The 20,635-nt window shown below is 45.6% G+C and overlaps 1 protein-coding gene across 3 annotated transcripts in view; it reads left to right on the top strand.

Moving 5' to 3' along the window:
* The first annotated feature begins 359 nt into the window (after window positions 1-359).
* MTA3 (metastasis associated 1 family member 3) overlaps window positions 360-20,635 on the top strand; it is a 988,675-nt gene continuing 968,399 nt past the window's right edge. Inside the window, exon 1 of one of the 3 annotated variants that reach the window (XM_085612803.1) lies at window positions 360-545. In XM_085612803.1, the coding sequence (XP_085468929.1) occupies window positions 518-545 (28 nt within the window). In that variant the 5' untranslated portion in view covers window positions 360-517. The remainder of the gene's footprint in view (window positions 546-20,635) is intronic. The other 2 variants (XM_085612805.1, XM_085612804.1) reach the window with 2 other exon arrangements.

The raw sequence follows: 20,635 nt of genomic DNA, 5'->3' as shown, positions 1-20,635 counted from the left end.
TTGACACAAGCGCGGCTCCTGTACGGGGTCGTAGAACCAGAGCTGAGCCCTCAATTTATTGTCTCGTCTACTTCTAACATTTTGGCGAACGTAACTTCATTAGTGTGAAGCAGCAGGGCGAGAGAGCTAAGGGAGGCTTTGCTGAGAGCAGCACCTGCCTACATCCCACACAGCAAAAGCCCCGCGTGCCTTTGTTTTGGTTGACCCGGTCGCTATCTCGGTGCTACTGCTACAGCCGGCGGAACGCTGATGCTCATTGGATGACAGCCGGCAATAGGCCTCCGTACCTTCCTTCTCTCGATGCACTTTTCCGGAGATAGCCGAAGCACCGATGACGTCATGTTCGGCGACAGCCCTAAAGGGTTCGGTAAAAAAAAAAAAAAGTACAAAGATAAAGGAAAAGAGAAAGAGGCGGTGGCCCTGTCTGTACCCGAGGCAACCGGGACGCGGCACCCTTCACCCCCTCCCCACACACAGTCCCTCCCGCGACCCCTCCTACTCCTGGAGCCCGGCAGACATGGCGGCCAACATGTACCGCGTCGGAGGTATGTGGGGGATGATGAATGGGAGCAGGAAGCGGCCGCTGCGCCGCACTGACAGCAGCAGTGATAGGAGCAGAAGTGCGGCGGGGCGGGGGCGACGGCGGAGGGGATGGCATGGCCAGTGAGAGCATCCCTGGCAGCAATAATAGCATCATAACGCACCGCACGTTGTACAGCTTTGCAGTATCGCCCAGCGTTGCTGCAGGCCCGTACCACTCCAGTGCACATCATGCAGCATTAGAATAGAACACACTGACCCTGCATACCCCGAGGCGGCACCTGTAACTTCAACCGGAGGGCCCCGACACCACCTTCCCTCGTTCACACACGTGTGTGGGCCATGGAGATGCTCTTGTTCTGTTTGTTGACACCGGCAATTAGGTGCCCTCACTCAAAAGATGAGGTTTGTGACGTTCGACCGCCCACCCAAAGTAGACACTCCTCTATTAAGTCGCCTTTAAACACTATTTGAAGTAGTAATAAAAGTAAGTTGTAGAGCAGTGTCACTTACTTTGGGTAACCAATATGTACACGTGGCCTGAGCAAGTAATGCTTTCTAAAACTGTTAGGAATTGGAACCAAAAAAAAGTAATAGGAGGCTGATATAGCGAAGGTAGCGTCGCCACTAAAAAATAAAGGACAGCACCAACAGAGGCGGTGGAGGGGCAAAACTGACAGAATACTATTTTATCTTAAAGTAGCAGACAGGTAACCTGAGTGGAGCAGAAGGCGCCCTGGCAGATAATCTGCAAGCAAACCAAAACCATAGTGATTTACCAGAACGAGAGCAGTGTCAGTACCTGGTAAAGTGTTAGAAACATTTAGCAGCGGTGGAAGATGTCTTGTCTACTTTTCTATGCAACTTTGTTTTTTTGTATCTCCAATAAGCACTATTTTCTGGGCTTTTAAGGATCTGGGACATGTTAGGTCCTGTAGTTTTTGCGTAGTGTTTCAGTACTGGGTTCAATACTTTCTAAATATTGTTTTCTCTTTTTAAAGCCTATTCATTTTTATCCATTCTTAGTATGCGCCACAGTTTGTGTACCATTACTTCATGGTGGGCAGAAGTGTCTATGCCCCTTTAGCCGTAATCGTTTAACTACCAGTAGGGGTACGTTAAACAGTTTTCCTTGAATGCCCCCATTTGATCCCCATCATCCATCCCAACAACACTGAGTCAGGAATCCTGGGTAGTCGCATGTCCACGATTTCATCCATTGCATATAATACTTCGACCCAATATGTTCTTAATTTCGGGCAGTCCTATATGATATGTGTTGTCATTAAGTCTTAGGCTGCACATCTACATCTAATACTTATCTGAATATTCTGGATACTAGTTGTCATCTCTTACTTTTCTCAATCATTTTTCAATCTCAGTTAGTGGGTATTTTGCTGCTTCTGTTGTCTGTGTGTGCATGACCTAGTGTCTGATCGGTGCATATCTATCCATTTCTGTTTCCCCCGAACCATAGTCTGTTTTAAGTTGTTCAACTGTTTTTAATCTCCCTTTAATAAAAGAAGTTTCCAATTGAGAGGCATCATCTTCCAGCTTTTAAACAAATACCTCCCTAGCCTGTTATGGGCAAATTTGTGGGTCCCAAGTTGTGGTATGTAGTGCAAGGGGTGTTTGTGAGTCAATCGGTTTCTCCTGGGTAGAGGTTCTTAAAGGTTTAGCATATGTGGACTACCACTGAATCACTACGGGAAGCCGTGGACCCTCGCTTAAACATTTTCTATTTTTTGAAGCTTAAAACAATACATAAATACGGAAACAAGTATACATCTAACCAATAAACAAATGATGAAATATTTGATTTCGTTCACTAGCAAAGCATTGAAATTTTAATGGGAAGTTTGGAACTTTTTAAAGGGTAGTTTCATTTTTAAAAGATGAAGCAATATGCCAGACTATAGTATACCGCTTTGTCGTTTTTACTCCTAATGCATGCTTTTATCTTCTTCAGCACATAGCAGTGCTGCTTTAATTTGGAACACCAATCATCCATGCTAGATTCCCTTTGCTTTACTAGCGGTGCTCCCACAAGTCAAGATAAGAATACCAACTTCATTTTTATCTACTGTAAGAAATTGCATTATTATTTGAGGTGGGTGACCACCCACCTCAAAAATAAACACAACCCTTCACAGGCTGAGCTCTCAAAGTCACTAAATTTACTTGAGGTGCACCCCCTAATAGTTATGGCATAGAGCAGACAGGCTAAACTTGGGGCCAGGTGTTAAGTACTTGTGCATTACCAGAACAAGACTAATGTCAAAATGCCAAACCAAATTAGGAAAATAGAGTAAACTGAAATGACAAAAATCCAATAAGGAGAGCTGGATATATGAATTTTTAAAGTTTCAAATTGTAATAGTGCCAAAAGCACAAAGCACCAATGATAGATTTGTGATTGTGGTAGACTGGGACCTAGGCACAATTTGAGGCTGACCGTTACGGAGAACAAGTTAAATAAACTAACTAGGTTTGTCCTGGTCAAAGATCTTACCTTTTCACATAGTCTTTGAAGTCTCAATGCAAAATGTGAGTGTAGTTCCAAAGCTCACCTGTTTAACCATGGTTTAAGGGGGAGCCCGGGCACTTTATTGCTGGTTAGCAGGGAACAAGTAAATCAAGTTTTAAAGCCAGCAAAAATATAGGGTCCAGTAAAAGGTAAAAAAAAAGTCTGGGGTGACCATGCCGGAAAGGCGGATTTTCTACTGCTTCCAATTTCAAATTCTTTCACCTTTACACTTTGCTTTATAATTTTCAGTTTTCAGTGTTGTTTTAGGTCTCGCCTAGGCAGCACTTGCGCTGTCTCTTTTAGACATGCTGTATTCAGGATATGGGTATTAAGCAACACCCATCTTTCTAATTGGCCTCTTTAACTGTCCTTTGTAAATGGCTGCATTTCATTGGCTAATATGGTCACTACTCCCACCTTTTTTTCTTTTGTAACCTCCCATGAGGACTGTCCCTCTTACATGTGGTGTTACTCCTCATGATATTAATTACTGTCTGAGCACTCTTTTTTAATTTTTTTTTTAATTTAGGCTCAGGAACTCGCTTGTGCCACGCTTGCTCCCCTCCTTCTAATTATAATCAGCAGCTATTCATACTTGCTAACGCTCTCTCCCACTCCTTGGCTACAGCTCCACCCCTTCACTCCTCACTGCTTGCCCTCCCCAACCACATCTCTGAGTTCTGTTTGTTTATTTTTCTTTTAATTTTACCGTCTCCACCCCCAATTCTGCTTGACTGCCCATCCAAGATCACTGTTATTTTTAAATTATTTACAGCCGCCTCAGAACCAGCAGTCGAACACACACTTGACTTTTAACCTCACACACAATGCAATCCACATCGTTGTAAGTTCATCAACGCCATTTTCTAGAGGATAGAGCGCACACACAAGGCCATCAACATCGTTACAACTACATTTAGGCCGTTTTCTAGAGCATAGATGCCATGCTACGAGGTACGCCTTGTTTTATCCTGTATTTATTTAATGCAGTTTAATATAGCGCAAACTTTACTCAAAGGTGCCAGAGCGCTTTACAAAGGAGCCAGGTAAGTTACAAAAGGTACACAAGATAGACTAAACATGCTAACAAGTTACATATATACAGTTACAAAGGTCCACAAGATAGGCTGAGAATGGCAACAAGTTGCATATAGGCAGTTACAACGCTAACAAGTTGCATATTTATATTGTAAAAAATAAAATGTGTCAGCGTTCGGTTAAAACGAGAGTAAAATACATATTTATAAAGTTGGCCTCATGTGAGTGCAAATGGCTGTAATGGTCAAGAAATGGGTTGAATTATTCCAGGAAGTGACTTTGGAGGAGGAGAGTTTTAAGATCTGTTTTGAAGGTCCGGAAAGAGGTTATGGATTGGAGGATGGAGGAAGTGAGTTCCAGATTCTGACCACATTAGCAGAGAAGGATTGTGCCATAAATCTTTGCTTTTGAAGGTAGGAGGTTCGAGCCGCAAGTTTTCCGCATTGCGTGAAGGTCTAGAGCCTCCTGAGATTTTGAGTTTTATTAGCCAGAGAATATGGAGTGGAGGTGTGCAAGGCTTTGTGGGTGACACAGGCAGTCTTGTCAGTTGACCTTGCTTCAATAGGAAGCCAACGAAGGGACAACAGTATGGGTGTGATGTGACCATTTCTTTTAGCCCCATATACAAAGCGAGCTGCTGTGTGGAGGATGGAGTTTAGAGGGGAAAGGTGGGATTTGGGGAGGCCAGCAAGGAGAGGCCAACAGTAGTCCAATCTGGAAAGAACCACTGATTGGACCAAAGTTTTTAGGTCTTGTTCAGGAAAGTAGCGCCAAACCCCACAGAGAAGACGCAGTTGGTAGCGTGCATTTTTGGCGATGGTATTGATATGGGACTGTAAGTTGAGCCTTTTGTTTAGGATGACACCTAGAGTTTTGGCACTGTCAACAATGATATGCTTGTTGTTGAGGATGTTCAGATTGTTCATTTATGATTGGATAGGAGGAGAAGATAGTTAGGTCGAGCGGAGAAGGAATTCTATTTTGGAAGGATTCAGTATTAGTTGATGAGTTGACAGCCAGTGGTGGATGTAGTTGTGAGTGGTGTTGAGGATTTAAATGTCATGAGTGGAAGATACCTTTAGGTAGATTTGGGTGTCATCTGGATATAGGTGATAATGGATCCCAGATTTTTAGGGGATTACCCAGCGGTTCAATGTAAGGGTTGAACAGTGTGGGCGTGAGGATCGAGCCTTGAGGGACACCTTGTCCAACAGCCATTGAAGTGGAAAGACTATGAGCTATTTTGATCATCTGGGATCTGCCTGAGAGGAATGATTAAATCCATTTGAGCACTATGCCTTCAAAGCCCATTCTTAGCTTTAAGGTGTTCAAAAGAATGCTGTGATTAACAGTGTCAAAGAAGGATCTGGAGACAAGATTCACCAGAATAAAGTACTCACAGGGCATCATCAATCACTTAATGTAGGGCTGTTTCTGTACTGCAGCCTTCGGTAAAACCAGATTGGAATTCAAGGAGGGAGTTGACCTAGATATGTTGGGAAAGTTACATCGCCACACAATTTTCTGTAATTTTAGCAAGAAAAAGGAGGTTGGTGATAGGGTGAAAGTTGTTGAGATCTTTTGAATCAGAAGAGGGTTTCTTAAGAAGTAGGGTAACCTGTCCTGTTTTAAGGGCAGCAGGAAGGGAGCCTTGGTTGAGGAAGAGGTTTGTCAGACTGGTCCAGTAGGAGAGTGTGTGGGTGTAAAAGTCAATGGCAATGTCACTGGGGATGGGGTCCATGGAATGGTTAGAGGGTTTAGTTTCTAGAATGCTTTCAAGGTGGGCCATTTTGGTGGTGATGTCAGTTCTGCCATGGGACCAGGGGGGTAGGATGGGTAACCTGATCCACAAGTGATTTTACTTTTTCATCATACTGCAAATTCTGCCGCTATCTTGGGTAGAGAGAGAGATGTTGGTGCTTTTGATAAGGTCAAATAACTTTTTAGGTCTGGTTTTGGTGGAATCTAGGAGGGCTCTGAAGTGCATCGTTTTTTCCTGCAGATGTGTTTGTGGTAACGAGACCTTGCGAGGTGAAGATTGGATAGATTGGTGGTGGAAGGAGAATGTCCCCATAGTTTCTCAAGGTTCCTCAAGTTTTTTCTTGCTTTGTAGAGGGATTTATTGAACCACGGAGCCGAAGGAGTGGGTCTTTTCTTTTTACTTCGCAGTGGAGCAACATTATCAATGACAGCTGGTAGACTGTGAGATATTGAGTAGTCAGGCCGTTGACCTCAGAGTAGAGGTCTAAGATTGGAAGAGAGCTCATAGCTGTGATGCACAAAATGTCCTGGTTGATGTTTTTGGTATTTTGGAAAAAGGTAGTAGTTCATTTAGGTTGGCCAAGAGTAACAGAATGAGATGGGTGCAGGGAGAAGGGGATGAGGAAGTGGTCAGACCAGTCTACTGGTATTGGATCAATAGCAGTGCGCATATCTACTTTGGAGATAACAAGGTCAAGAATGGACACCTTAGAGTGCGTTGGATTTGTGTTATGTTGAAAAAGACCATTTCCTAAGAAAATAGTGGCAAGCCTGTTGAACGCAGAATCTTCCAGATTGACCCAGTGAAGATGAAAATCTCCAATAAAAAGCTGTTTGTCGCTTTGCGAGTATTGGTCGCTCGCAAAGTCAGTGAATTCCTCTGTGAAGGCAGAGCTGTCACCAGGCGGGTGATATAGTATGAAACCTGATAGGGGAGTTTTGCTGTGTTGAAAGTATTTGTATCTTGTTTCTTACTATGATACAAGGACGGGCTCATCTAGTCTAATACTATGGTGACAAATGACCAAGGCTGCTGTTCTGACTTTGCAACTGATGAAATTGTTGTTTATGATGGCACTGCTACACTCCATTCGGTCGTTGTGCTTTTAACGACTATTGATTTATTAATTAAATGCCTGTTAATATGTTTGAATTACAAATGTCTGTCTATCCCCATCAGTATTCTTTTCTTTGGCGTTGTGTGGGACAAAACAATAATACATGCTAATATTTAGTGACTGCACCCTAATATGTGCTGATGTCCTGAAGCAGACACTGTTGTTCATTGTTACTCTGTGATATCACTCCATTATGCCACCATTATTCCATGGGCTCTTGCTCTGATCCAAAATAACTGCTTACTAGTGCTTGGCTACCACTCTACCTACTAGTGTCTTCGAAGATGACTCCTCTTTGACTGCTTAACTGTAATATCACGTCACGCATAGACAAATTACTTACGTCAGACATTTGTCATGGCAGAAGGTCCCAATTGCTAAAATTTAGCTGGGTCACTTAACTTCTGCCAAAGATTTCACAAAAGACAGGCTGATCTTGGTGTGGGGATTCTCACAGATCCAGATATATTGGTCGCTCAACTTGCTAGGGAAGTTGCGTAGAGAAGGTGGAGCCACAAGATCCTTCTATGAGTTTCGAAACTCATGTGTGTAGATTTATAGATCTCACATTAGTGCAGGTCAGGAGGAACATAGCAAGGAGTGGAAGGCACTCACCACGCTTGAGTGTAAGCTCTGGCAAACATATGACTATAAGTGGACTAAGAATTACACAACTTGCGTGCAATCAAAGGACATGGGGCAGTGGTTGAATCAGGGGGCAGTTGGGCGGATTTTTGACTGGCCATTGAGAAGATAAGTCATTTTCTGCCTTGAGGGAAAAGATAAAAATAAGACAGATCACAACTGGAAGTATTTCTTGACGCCTGTTACTAAGGTGGTAGGATATAGCGGATGGCGTTCTTAATGGCTTCATTTGTGGGATGCACACACCCCGATGAGTAAACCGGTCGCAATACTAAAGTGGGTACCACTCTGTATTTTGAGCATGGAAATGCTTTTTTTTCTTTAATGGCATTAAATAGTTGTTTTATCTTTTGGATATTGCTGCTCTGCGTTTGGGGGGGGGGGGGTTACTTTAGTTTGTCCAATAGATAGGGTTTGGGATGTGGGCCGCCTTGCTATGTTTGCGTTTCGTGTATTTGCTATGCTTACGGCATGGTGCAACCAGGATAGGGGGAGTACCCTATAACCCCTGTGTGTGTGTGGGTAGAGACCCACACAATTAAAGACAAAGTCCTGGGCACACGTCATTGGTTAAATGCAATGTTTAGCAAAGTCTCTTGCATCAATAATGTTATCATACAAGGTCCACACAAGTTATTTACGGTCTCTTCAGTTTGTTTAATCTTTATGGATACAACCAGCCAACACGTGTTTCGTCACAATGGGAAGTATCCCGTGACTTCTTCAAGGCTGGGAAGGATACAAAAAGGTAATGTGAACACATAGGCTGCACCAGATGCAAACATGCACCGGTAGCGGCCCCAAAATGAAAACAAGAGAGCACCATTAAGTCACGGAAACTCTAAAAGATAAGTGTCAAGACATAAAAAGGTGACATCACACAAAGACAGAACACAGACCTGGTGATCAAAAACGTGACATTGTCGCATGGCATGTGTTAGTGTAGCTTAACCTAGCTAGAGAGATTTGTTCATCGCATATTGGAACCTCGCTCAAACAGAAATGCTAGCGTGGTGCATGGTGAAGTGAACAAAAAAAGGGGTGAGTTGCAAGCGCATCCTAACATGAATATTAAGCGTAAGCCAAAAGTAATTTTTTTTTAAAGCAAATTATTACACAAGGATAAGCCTTTCTAAAAGAATATGCAAGAGAGGTGGAGGCAGCACCAGGGATGAAGTCATAAATCAGCCAATATTGTATTTTTCAAAACTCTTTATTCTTCTTCGTATAAGATACAGGACAACAGCCAACGCGTTTCGTTCCTTTAATAGGATCTTCATCAGGGCGGAAAGAATATTACATGGACCAAGTTCCATTCCATGTGTCCAAAGAATAAGTCAATTCGGGCGAAAATGAGTATACTCCGGTTTCTGGAAAACTTCTGTGCAGAGTTGCAGAAAAATTCCATTTGCTGCAAAGAGTCACTCCAGGTTATCAAGATCATTACTCAATGTGTATCCGAAGAGTGTTTATACCACACAAAGAGATCCAAGGTTTGTCCACTTGTATATGTAGTGAGACTAGATAAGGACCGGTTTTCAACGTTGACAAATAATCACTCGGAGTTAGAAAGAACCAATAAGTATGATAGCAGGGACCACGTATATCCGAGATATCTGTAAAGAATCCGCTTCAAAGTAGAAATTCAACAGTAATTACCCAAAAGAAATCTAATAAAATAGTAGATCTTCATCCATGCAGGTACTTTTATAGGGACCAGACGAATGAGTCCAAAGGCATTAATTATCAGTCTAAAAGCCCATCCTCCAATCTGAACGAGTTTATAATAAACCCACAAAATTCAAATCGGATCTGCCTGCAGAGTAAAGCTGTGACGTGCGCCCGCACCCACGATGAGGAAAGGATCCGATTTGAATTTTGTGGGTTTATTATACCCTCGATCAGATTGGAGGATGGGCTTTTAGACTGATCATTAATTCCTTTGGACTCATTTGTCTGGTCCCTATAAAAGTACCATATTCTTTGGACACACGGAATGGAACTTGGTCCATGTAATATTCTTTCCGCCCTGATGAAGTTCCTATAAAAGGAACAAAACGCGTTGGCTGTTGTCCTGTATTTTATACGAAGAAGAATAAAGAGTTTTGAAAAATACAATATTTTTTATGATTTATGACTTCATCCCTGGTGCTGCCTCCACCTCTCTTGAATATTTTTCTCTGGATTTCCAGTGGGACCCAACCGCAGCAGGTCTCGGAGGCTGTTTGCACAGGACTTGATATTTATGGGACTCTATGATTGAAGTGCTTAAACATTTTGTCAGCTGTGGGATCGATATCTCTTTCTAAAAGAATATCATGCTCGTGCAAGAATAAAATGTGTGCTAAAAAGGAGCCAGTTTAAGGATTCTGTCCAGTACGCCCAGGAAAAAACAGGGGGCTTATCAGAAAAATAAGTGGCGGAGTCCACAAATGGAATGGAAATCGTTTAAACACTTTCTGCGTGTTGACCCAATAATAAAGAGGGCCCAGACACATGAAAAAAGGTCATAGATAATTAAATGGTGTATTTTTAAAAGCAGCCAGAAATCCAAAACACAGTGAAAGCAACATATGTGTTCTACCTGTAAGGTAAAACGTTGGTATCAGGTGAGATCTAACGGATAAAGAAAAAAGGAGTGGGATAATGAGGGAAGGCTAATAAAAGGAAACAGTGGATAAGGTTAAAAACTGAAGGAAAGAAAGTAGACACATCCTCACCGTCCCGCCGGTGATATTTCTGACCCGGCTGGTCTGGTAAGGATAAGAAAAGAACGGAAAGGTCCTCATGAATGTATAATGTACGAACACAATGCTCCTGAAATGTAAAAGGACTGTATTATAGTAACGGTGTGCTTGTGAGAAAAGGTAAAAGAAGGAGGGATGCGCAAACTATCTTACCGGAATGCCGGAGATCCCAGTAGGTATGGTAAAAGTAGAAGGGACTCAATGTTATGAGTCCACAGTAAATGTCAGATACACCTGAAATTGAAAAGGTGACTATTCTTAATACCGGTGTGCTCACTGAAAAAACAGGGGGCGTGGAAAAGGAGAGAAAAGCGCCAGAGGATCTTACCAGTTTAATGGTGATCCCCACAACAAGCGCCTGTAACACAGTTGAACAGCTAGTCCGCCGTTTTGCAAAGGAACCTGTGAACGCAAAGTGCTTAAAATGTCCAGCTAAGGTATAGGTGTGCCAGCTTTGGAATTCGCGTTGTGCTTCTTTCAATATTGGCAGAAAATTACAATTGTGTTTAGACTTTATTATGGGCCCTAGTTGTATTCCTAGTATTTGATGGTGTTGACACTCAAAGGCCACATTTTACCTAAGCAAGCCTTTGTGTCGTTCTGATATATTCATTTCAGTGGCTTCTGACTTAGTCATGTTAAGTTTAAAGCTTGGCACCTCATGGAAAGTTCTTCATTCCCCTTGTAATGAGTGCAGTGAGTGTTTTGCATTGCCCCCAGTCTCGCCAGTGTGCCTTCGGCAAACATGGAGAGTTTGAATCTGTCCCGGCCCAGTTACACCCCCTGTATTGCTGCAGTGTTTTGAATGCATTGCGCTAGTGGTTCGAATTATAGTGCCAAGAACAGGGGAAACAAGGGGCAACCCTGCCGGTTCCTCTTGAAATAGTTATTGCTGCTGAGTCTTGATGGTTTATTCATATTTTAGCTGTATGCTTGTGGGTCCAGCCAGTGCCATTTTGATAACTTCTTTGCTCAGACCTGTGCACCGCAATGCCTCCCTCAAGAAGGCCCAGTCTATCCTATCAAATTTTGTTTCAGTGTTAAGTGACAGTTGCAGAACAATTGTTTGTGTTATTTTTGTTATTTACTTATTTTTGGTATATTCTTCAACTTGTCTGTTTGGAATAAATCCCAGATCTGGGAGCATGTGTTAGTCTATTAGCCTTTTCATTGTATTACTTTAGTTAGTATAGATCTTTACATCTGCATTCAGTAATGAAGTAGTATATAAGCAACCATGTTAAGAATTATTTTCTATTTTAGGAATAATGGATATTCTTGCCATGGACATCATTGAAGTATCCACTCCCTACTCAACTCCTTTAAAAAAAAACCAAAAAACTCTTAGGTCATTCTCCCCGCAAGTCCTGATGATGTCATCTTGTAAAAAGACCTGGGTATAACTGCCTGTTCTCGGGCCCTTGATAACCCAGAGGCTTATCACCTTGATGATTTCATCTGCTGTAATGAGACTCTCCATGGTTGCTGTTTGTCCAGGTGTCAGGTCACCTAGTTGTGCCTACTGGACATAGTTTTATCGCCTGCCCATCTTTTGGTTCGGCCGAGTAAAGTGTCTTGATTCAAATGACTAAACGTCTTACTCTTTCAATTGTGGTCCCTGTCCCAGCGATCTTTTTGATAGCTAATATCTGTGACAGCCTTATTCTCTTCTCCTTGGTACAGATAACATTCTTTCCGCTGTCCCCCCACCCCCCCCCCCCCATTGTAGTATTTTTGTTGTGTCTTTAAGGCGTGTTCTGCTTTGTTAAATTCCAGGAGCTTCAGCTTGCCACCCACTCTAAACACTTATAGCCACACTTTCTTAGACACAGTTATTTTTGTTGTTTTTGCTTTAGCTTCTGGAGATTATTTGCCAGTTCGGTCACAGTATGTTTTCGGATCTTGTTGAGCCTTTCCCATTCTGCTGTACATGACCATCTAAACCCTGCCATCACCGAATCCCATAACCACATACGAGTAAATTTCCCTGTGATATTGGTTTGTAGGTATTTATTTGTGTTTGTGTAGTCTCCTCCTTGGAGACTCTGTCTTGAGGTAGTTGGTTGTTATACCACCATCCTGAGGGGTCCCTTCCATTCTGTCTCTCGTCAGATAAGTTTTAGTACAAAAGGGGCAACATCAGATACACATCATCGCAATGTCTGCCCTACATATCCCTGACACTAACTCTTACTCCATGAATACTTTCTATTCTGACAGATGATTTATGGAAAGCCAAATACTCCCTAGCTGGTGCTTATACAAGTATCGTCTAGGCCTACTACTGCTAACCATTTGCTGCCCTCTCCTAAGGGGAAATGAAGTGCCTTCCTTTTTTGGTTAGAGTGGCCCCATCACCAGATTCTAGTCGTCCCCACTATCAAAAGGTTCTTTTTTTTAAAAATGTGTAATTTTTTTATTTTTTTCATTTTATTTGGACAGAGTAAAAGCATTAATAAGAACAAATGTTACAATGTGGCAATTAATATTGTGAAGATTTCCTACAACTGATAAATGTTGTATAAAACACATGGGGGGGGGAAAAAGATTAGTAAGATACAGTATGATGAAGCGTAAAGTAGAAAAGACAGGTAGGAGAAGATAATGATGAATGGTTCGCTTCTCCTACAGCATGATTCATGGGAGTCTTTCCTACAAACCCAACCCTCCTTCTCTTATCTGTCCAAAGCCAGCCCATCCCTCCCACCCCTCAGCCTTGTGAGCCACTTACTCATTGGCGCCCAGGTTTTGCGGCCTCTCCTACTATGACGCCGGCCCTTACAAATATAAAGAGTTCTTTCGAGATTGTATATGGCTAGTAAGTGGCCCAGCCAAGCCTGAAAAGTGGTGAGATCAACATCCTTCAACCACGTAGCGATGAGCAGCTGGGCTACGGCCACCACAATAAAGATGAAATCAGTCTGCGATACATCGAGTTGTTCCTTATTATCATAGCCCAAAGGCATCCATGATGGAGTTATGCGAACTCTTACCCCCCTTCCCCAGTATATCATACAAGAATTCCTCAATCCCTTTTAAATGTGACCGTTTCCCACAGCTAAAAAACATGTGTATTAAATCGGCCGGACCTTGAACACACCTAGGGCATTTATTATCCTCTCGTTTACCCCAGAAAAAAGCTTAGCCGGAGTAAAATATAGGTTGCAAATGGTTTGATATATGTTTAACCCTAGACTGGCGATAGACTATGGTTCCCAATAGTGGGTTTTTATTTAAGGAGAGCTTATCAGTCCCTAATTGAGTTAAAAAGCTAGTAATATGCATGTACTTAAAATGAGTCCCTACAATTACTCCGTATCTCTGTTGCAGATCTATAAATGAGCGAATCTGTTTGGCTGAATAGAAGTCCCCTGCCCTGGTTATGCCCTTTTGATCCTATTGCCTGCCAATGATCTTGTACATCGTTACAAGAAACAGGGTAGCCACTTTACTCCAAATTTTCCAGGTCACTATCACCACCTTGAATCGTGTCTTCTTGTAGTAGCTGGCCTCTACTTGCCAGCGAAGTATACCACGTGCCGATCTGCCTATCGCCAACTCGTATATAGAGGGGGTATCCATACCAAGCCCTGGTACTCATGCTAGCATTTCCTGATGTAAACAGCACCACCATCTGTTGTAGAAAGGCTGCATAGTAATAAACTTCTAAATTAGGGCCCGCCTGCCCACCCTCCGCCTTTTTGCGGCAAAGTTAACAATTTAAGAGATCATCGGATTTTCTTGTTTCTCCAGACGAAATTTAATAAAGATCGAATCAAATTTCTTTAAAAAAATGGCCTTCAATCTCAAGGGGAATGGATCTAAACAGGTATACTAACTTGGTAAAGACTACCATTTTGTAATGTAAATGTAATTTACATTTACCATTTTGAGTATGTTACATCTTCCAATTGTTGAAAGATGAAGCCTGTACATGTACCTTAAGTCTGTACTAATCTTATTTAGCATGGTACTCAAATGTATTGACCAAATGGAGCTAACCCTTTCTAACCCTGATCCCAAGGTAAACCGCTGCATCCTGTTTTCGAGAATCCTCACAAGGGGTATTAGAATTACAGACGATCTGTGTTTTCCCCGCGTTCAATAAATAGCCTGATTTCCGGCCATACTCCCCGGCCAAGCTTGGGCTATCTCCACTTCCGTGTCTGTGGTCACTATGGCGATATCATCGGCGTATGCCATTACCTTAGTTTCAAAACCATTGCTACATATTGGTTTTATTACCTGATCTTGGAGGATTTGCTGGATAAACGGATCGATATGTAAGGCGAATAAAATTGGAGAGCAGGGACCGCACTGTCTTGTCCCCCTGGCTACCTGAATACAGTCTGATTTCAGGCCCATAATTTGTAGCCTGGCAGAAGGGCTAATATACATTGCATGTATAGCCATTATAAATCCCGGACTGAACCCCTTTTGAGCCAAGATACCCCACAGATACTGCCAGAAGACTCGATCGAAGCCCTTCTCTGCGTTCAGGAGGATCGTAGCCATCCTCTCTCTTGTTACCTCTGCTATATCAAATAAAGCTATGGTACGCCTGATGTCGGTGGTGCCTCTTCCAGGTATAAAACCATGTTGCCACGGTGAGACAAGATGGGCTTTGATCCTACCTAACTGAGTTGCTAAAATTCTAGAATATAACTTGGCATGTACATTCATGAGGGATAGAGGCCGATAGGACGCAGGGTTATCTGAGGACTTTTCCTTTTTTAAAAAGATAGCTATGTCTGTTCCCTGCCAGGATTCTGGAGGGACCCCACTATATTGTACCCCTAAAAACATGTCCAAAAGTAGGGGGGAAATCTCTGCCTGTATTACCTAATAAAGCTCCAAAGGAATTATATCAGGGCCTGCCGCTTTCCCTGAGGCCATAGAGTGTAAGGCATGTAAAACCTCCTCAATTGTTATATCCCCTTCCAACTCCTGCCTTGTCTCCTCGTCAATCCCTCGTCGGTCCCCCATGATTCTTTCAATCTCATCGGGACGTAAAGGGTTAAGATTATCACACCAGTATAGATCCTGGTAAAAGCTTTCAAAAACTTTAATAATATATTTTAAACTTGTGACATAACATCCGTCCTGCCCTTTGACCCCAGGAATATTATTGCTATCGAGCTTCTGCCGTGTGCGGAGCACCAGCAGCTTGCCCACTGACTCTCCGTATTCATAGCGCTCATTCTTATGCATCTGAAATCCTGCAGCACTCCTCCTACTATAATAGGTGCTAATTTCAGCTTTAGCGACCACTGCTTTTTGCCGTAATGTTAATTCAGTCGCTTCTGGATTCGGTCTGATTGCTAAGGTGTGCTCCTTTTCTAATACCCCGACCTTTCAATCAGACTGTTAATTTAATCTCTTTATTGTTTCCTAGTCTTTCCTACAAAACTGATTGTTTCGCCCTGTAGGCCAGTCTTAAAGCTATCCCAAACCGTGCCACGTGATGAACTATATTGGTTTGCCTCAAAATACTGTACAGCCCATTGCCTAATGTGTTGGATAGACAGATTATTGGTAAGTAATTTTCTGTTGAATGTCCTTTAGGACCAGACTTAAACTCCTGCTTGAGTTAACACATTTATGATTAGTGGATTGTGGTCGGACAGTAATTTAGGTGGTTTCTTAATTCCTGCTGCAGCAAGCATAGAGGAAGGGACCAGAAAATAGTCCAACTTGACACACTTTTTATGAGGGCATGAGAAATATGTACACCCTGGATCAGTGGGGGACTTGGCGGCCCATACATAAACCAGATCATTGCTAGCTTTTAAAGCAGACAAGGCCTTGTACACTTGCAGCTTCCTTTCATAATATTTATGTGTTTGGTCCCTGCTCGCCTCCTGATTTATATTCAAACCCCAACAGCTTACGAACGGGTCTGGCCAGGATGCCAGCTTAACTTCTAAGTCATTAAATATCTTTGGCTCATCCTGATTTGACCCTTATATAGTCCTGTCAGCCCTACGGGTAGCGAGATAATAGCCCATCTTCCCCACTTATCCTTCAAGACTCGTTTTACAGAGACAATGCTGTTACTTATGCGAATAGCAGGGTGTCCTGCTTCCCCACGGGATGCGTGTTTCTTGCTGACAGATTATGTCGACCCTTTGTTTTTTTGTTCTGTTTTTATTGTTTTAAACGAAAACATTCTTTGGCAGTGTACATGACAGACAGACAGGAATTCGTAAGCATGTGCAGGTGATTACCCCGTACTGGGGCCAGTAACTACTGTACCTTAACATGTATTCAAACCATGCTGCAATTGCTTCCCACTTCAGAGCTAACTGCAGTATCTGTGGCAGTTCTGGTGCAGTCTCATAAGAAGTGACAGGAGTAACCGTGCATCGACTAAAGCTCTGTGCCTGTAAGCATATGCCGCCCGCTCCGTTCAGGTATTTAAAACAGACAAGTTACCCACATTACCCAAGGGTTATTCATAACAAGAACAATAACAATGGCAGCGTGAACTATTTATGCATGCGTGTTACTCCCCCTTCCACCATTAACTCCCCACCCTTCCATCCCCCCCGGGAGCACTTGTGTGTGCCTCAGCCGTGACCACCCCTGTGTGATTATGGGCGCCGCAGCGTTGGGTTAGAGTAGGCAGGGGCATATCACCCTGCTGGACAACCTCGCAAACCTGGGACTCAAGCAGCTGGTCACCACCCCCACCCACTACGCCGGACACTCACTCGACCCCGTCTTCTCATCCAGCAAGGACATCGCCTTCAGCCACACCACCGGACTCCACTGGACGGACCACAGCTGCGTCCACTTCAGCTTCAGAAGGACCACGATCCACCACCACCAGCAACAGGTTGCACGCAGAAGCTGGAACAAGATCACAGCCGACCAGCTCGCGACCTCCCTGAGCATGAACCCTCCCACCAGCGCAACGAACCCAAGCCAGGCGGCCACCAACCTCGCGAAGTGGATCAGCAACTGCGCAGACGACCTCGCCCCTCTGAAGACCCCGCCTAGCAGACCCGGTAGCAAGAAAGCCCCATGGTTCACCGACGAACTCAAGAGCTCCAAGAAGAACTGCCGAGCCCTCGAGAGAACCTGGCGCAGAGACCCAACACCGGACAACATGACTGCCCTTAAGCTCGCCACCCGAAAACACCACCAACTCATCCACGCCACCAAGAAAACCGCATTCAAGGAACGACTGGACAACAACGCACACAACAGCAAGGAACTCTTCAACATCGTTAAAGAGCTCTCCAACCCCAACGCCGGAAACAACGACATCACTCCTTCGCAAGACCTCTGCAACTCCCTCGCCTCCTACTTCCACAACAAGATTGCGGACATACACACCAGCTTCAGTACTCAACCGACGCACGCCACGACCGAACCACCGCCCCCCACCACCACCCTCCGCGCCTGGACCCCGATCAGCACCGAAGACACCGTCCGCACGATGAACTCCATCCACTCGGGATCTCCTACCGACCCCTGCCCTCACCACGTCTTCAACAAGGCCGACGCTGTCATCGCACCCCACCTGCGGGACATCATCAACACCTCCCTTCGACACCGCTACCTTCCCGGAGAGCTGGAAGCACGCCGAACTCAGCGCTCTACTAAAGAAGCCATCAGCCGACCCCACCGACCTCAAGAACTACAGCCCCATCTCGCTGCTCCCGTTTCCCGCAAAAGTCATCGAAGACCGTCAACAAGCAGCTGGCCGCCTTCCTCGAGACGAACGGTTCCCTCGACCTCTCGCAGTCTGGCTTCCGGGCCAACCACAGCACCGAGACCGCCCTGATCGCAGCCACCGATGACATCCGAGCACTGCTTGACAACGGAGAAACAGCAGCCCTCCTCCTCCTAGACCTCTCCGCGGCCTTCGACACTTTCTGCCACCGTACACTAGTGCAGCGACTCAGCAACGTCGGAATCCAGGAGAAGGCACTGGAGTGGATCATCTCCTTCCTCGCCGGAAGGACACAGAGAGTCTGCCTCCCCCCGTTCAGATCTGAAGCCACCGAAGTCATCTGCGGCGTTCCTCAAGGCTCCTCGCTCAGTCCAACCCTCTTCAACGTCTACATGAGCCCCCTCGCAGACATCGCACGCCAGCACAACCTCAACATCATCTCCTATGCCGACGACACCCAGCTGATTCTCTCCCTCACCAACGACCCCGCCACCGCCAGAGCCAACCTTCACGAAGGGATGAAAGAGGTAGCCGAATGGATGAAGAACAGCCGCCTGAAACTGAACTCGGACAAGACGGAAGTCCTCATCCTGGGATCCTCACCCTCCGCCTGGGACGACTCCTGGTGGCCCCCCGCCCTAGGCAGCGCACCCAAACCAACAGACCACGCACGCAACCTGGGCTTCATCCTGGACTCCTCCCTCTCCATGACCAGACAAGTCAACGCCGTCTCCTCGTCGTGCTTCAACATCCTGCGCATGCTACGTAAGATCTTCCGGTGGATCCCCACCGAGACCAGGAAGACGGTCACCCAGGCCCTCGTCACCAGCCGTCTGGACTACGGCAACTCCCTCTACGCCGGAACCACCGCCAAACTCCAGAAGAGACTCCAGCGGATCCAGAACGCCTCAGCACGACTCATCCTGGACATCCCCCGTCGCAGCCACATCTCCGGACACCTGAGAGACCTGCACTGGCTCCCGGTCAACAAGAGAATCACCTTCCGACTCCTCACCCACGCACACAAAGCCCTACACAACCAAGGCCCAGGATACCTCAACAGCTGCCTCAACTTCTACGCTCCTAAACGCCAGCTTCGATCGACCGGCCACGCCCTCGCCGCCGTCCCCCGCATCCGAAGAGCCACCACAGGGGGACGGTCCTTCTCCTACCTCGCCGCCAAGACATGGAACTCCCTCCCGACCCACCTCCGCCTGACCCAGGACCACCTCGCCTTCAGGAAGCAACTCAAGACCTGGCTGTTCGAGCAGTAGTGGACCCCCCTCCCCCAGCGCCTTGAGACCCTCTGGGTGAGTAGTGCGCTATATAAATGCTTTGATTGATTGATCATCCCATCAGTAGAGTAGCCCACGGTCCGCCCTCACTTGCGCCGACACTGTCAACCACCTCCGATGGCCCTGCGCAACCCTCCACGCCTAGGCGTCTAAGCTCCCCCAGTAACTGCCCCCAACGGTCCGCCATGGGTTCCCTCCGCAGGCCCAGAGTTTCCTCCCTCCGGATAGCGGTCCCTCCGCCCCGGCCCATGCCTGAAATGAGGCGCTCCATGCCGGCACGTGTGGCGATTCATGTGCTTTCCACCGCCTCGTAATAAGACGTTTTGCTACTACTAGCCCCAGGTCTAGGAATCGGGACGTCACCTTATCCTTACGTGATCTTTTAAAATGGTGCAGAATGTGTTCAGGCCAGTCGAATGGGATAGTACGACCCACACTCCCTAGCAACAGCCCACTGACTGCTCTCCAATAGGCGCCCAGCCTCGGACAGCTCCACAACATATGTAAGAAACCCGCCCCCGGTTCTCTGCATCTAGGGCACACTGCGTCGGTGCGGTGAAAGTACCTGTTAATCAACTCTGGTGTGAGGTAAGCCCTGTGTACGATAAATAACTGAATTTGGCGGAACCGCATGTTTCTGGTTATTTACGTACTGGACCCTTGAGTATCCTTTCCCACTCCTTGTCCGCCAGCGGCCTCCCCAAGTCCAAGTCTCATTTTGCGCGGAGTCGGTCCAAACTGATTGACGACAGCTCCCTTAGTGAAGCCGCAAACCAGCGGATCAGGTGCCCTCCTCTCCCCATGACATGTAAATATTGCATGGTTAGGTGCTGGCTGGGTTCCGTGGTCATATCCCCCCCCATTTGGCGGTCATGCTCGCTATCGGTGAGCGGTGTGTCAGGAACCCACCGGGTGGGAGCCTGTCCTCCGATACCAGGGTCTCGTACGATATAAGCTCGCCCTCCCGATACAAATCCCCCAGCGTACGCACATCAGCTTTCCACCAGTGCGGGGGCCGCAAGCACTCCTCCCCCACCAGGGGAGCCCTCCAGTGGTATGGCTGGCGCATATGGGACAACAGTATGAGTGAGGAATAAGGCCCTCCGGAAGCACCTATGCGCCACTGCCAGAAGGAGCGGCAGCGGGCGTGCAACTGTGTGTAGAGGATGAAAGGACCTGGTTATACGCTCCAGCGAGTAAGGCGCCAACTCTGTGGCCGTATCGTCCCTGCCTCTGTCAGCAAACCAGCGGGCCACCCATTGCAACTGAGCGGCCAGGTAGTA

This window comes from Triturus cristatus, chromosome 6, assembly GCF_964204655.1.
Source record: "Triturus cristatus chromosome 6, aTriCri1.1, whole genome shotgun sequence".
In the NCBI taxonomy this organism is placed as follows: Eukaryota; Metazoa; Chordata; class Amphibia; order Caudata; family Salamandridae; genus Triturus; species Triturus cristatus.
This window is presented reverse-complemented; position numbering and strand designations above follow the sequence as displayed.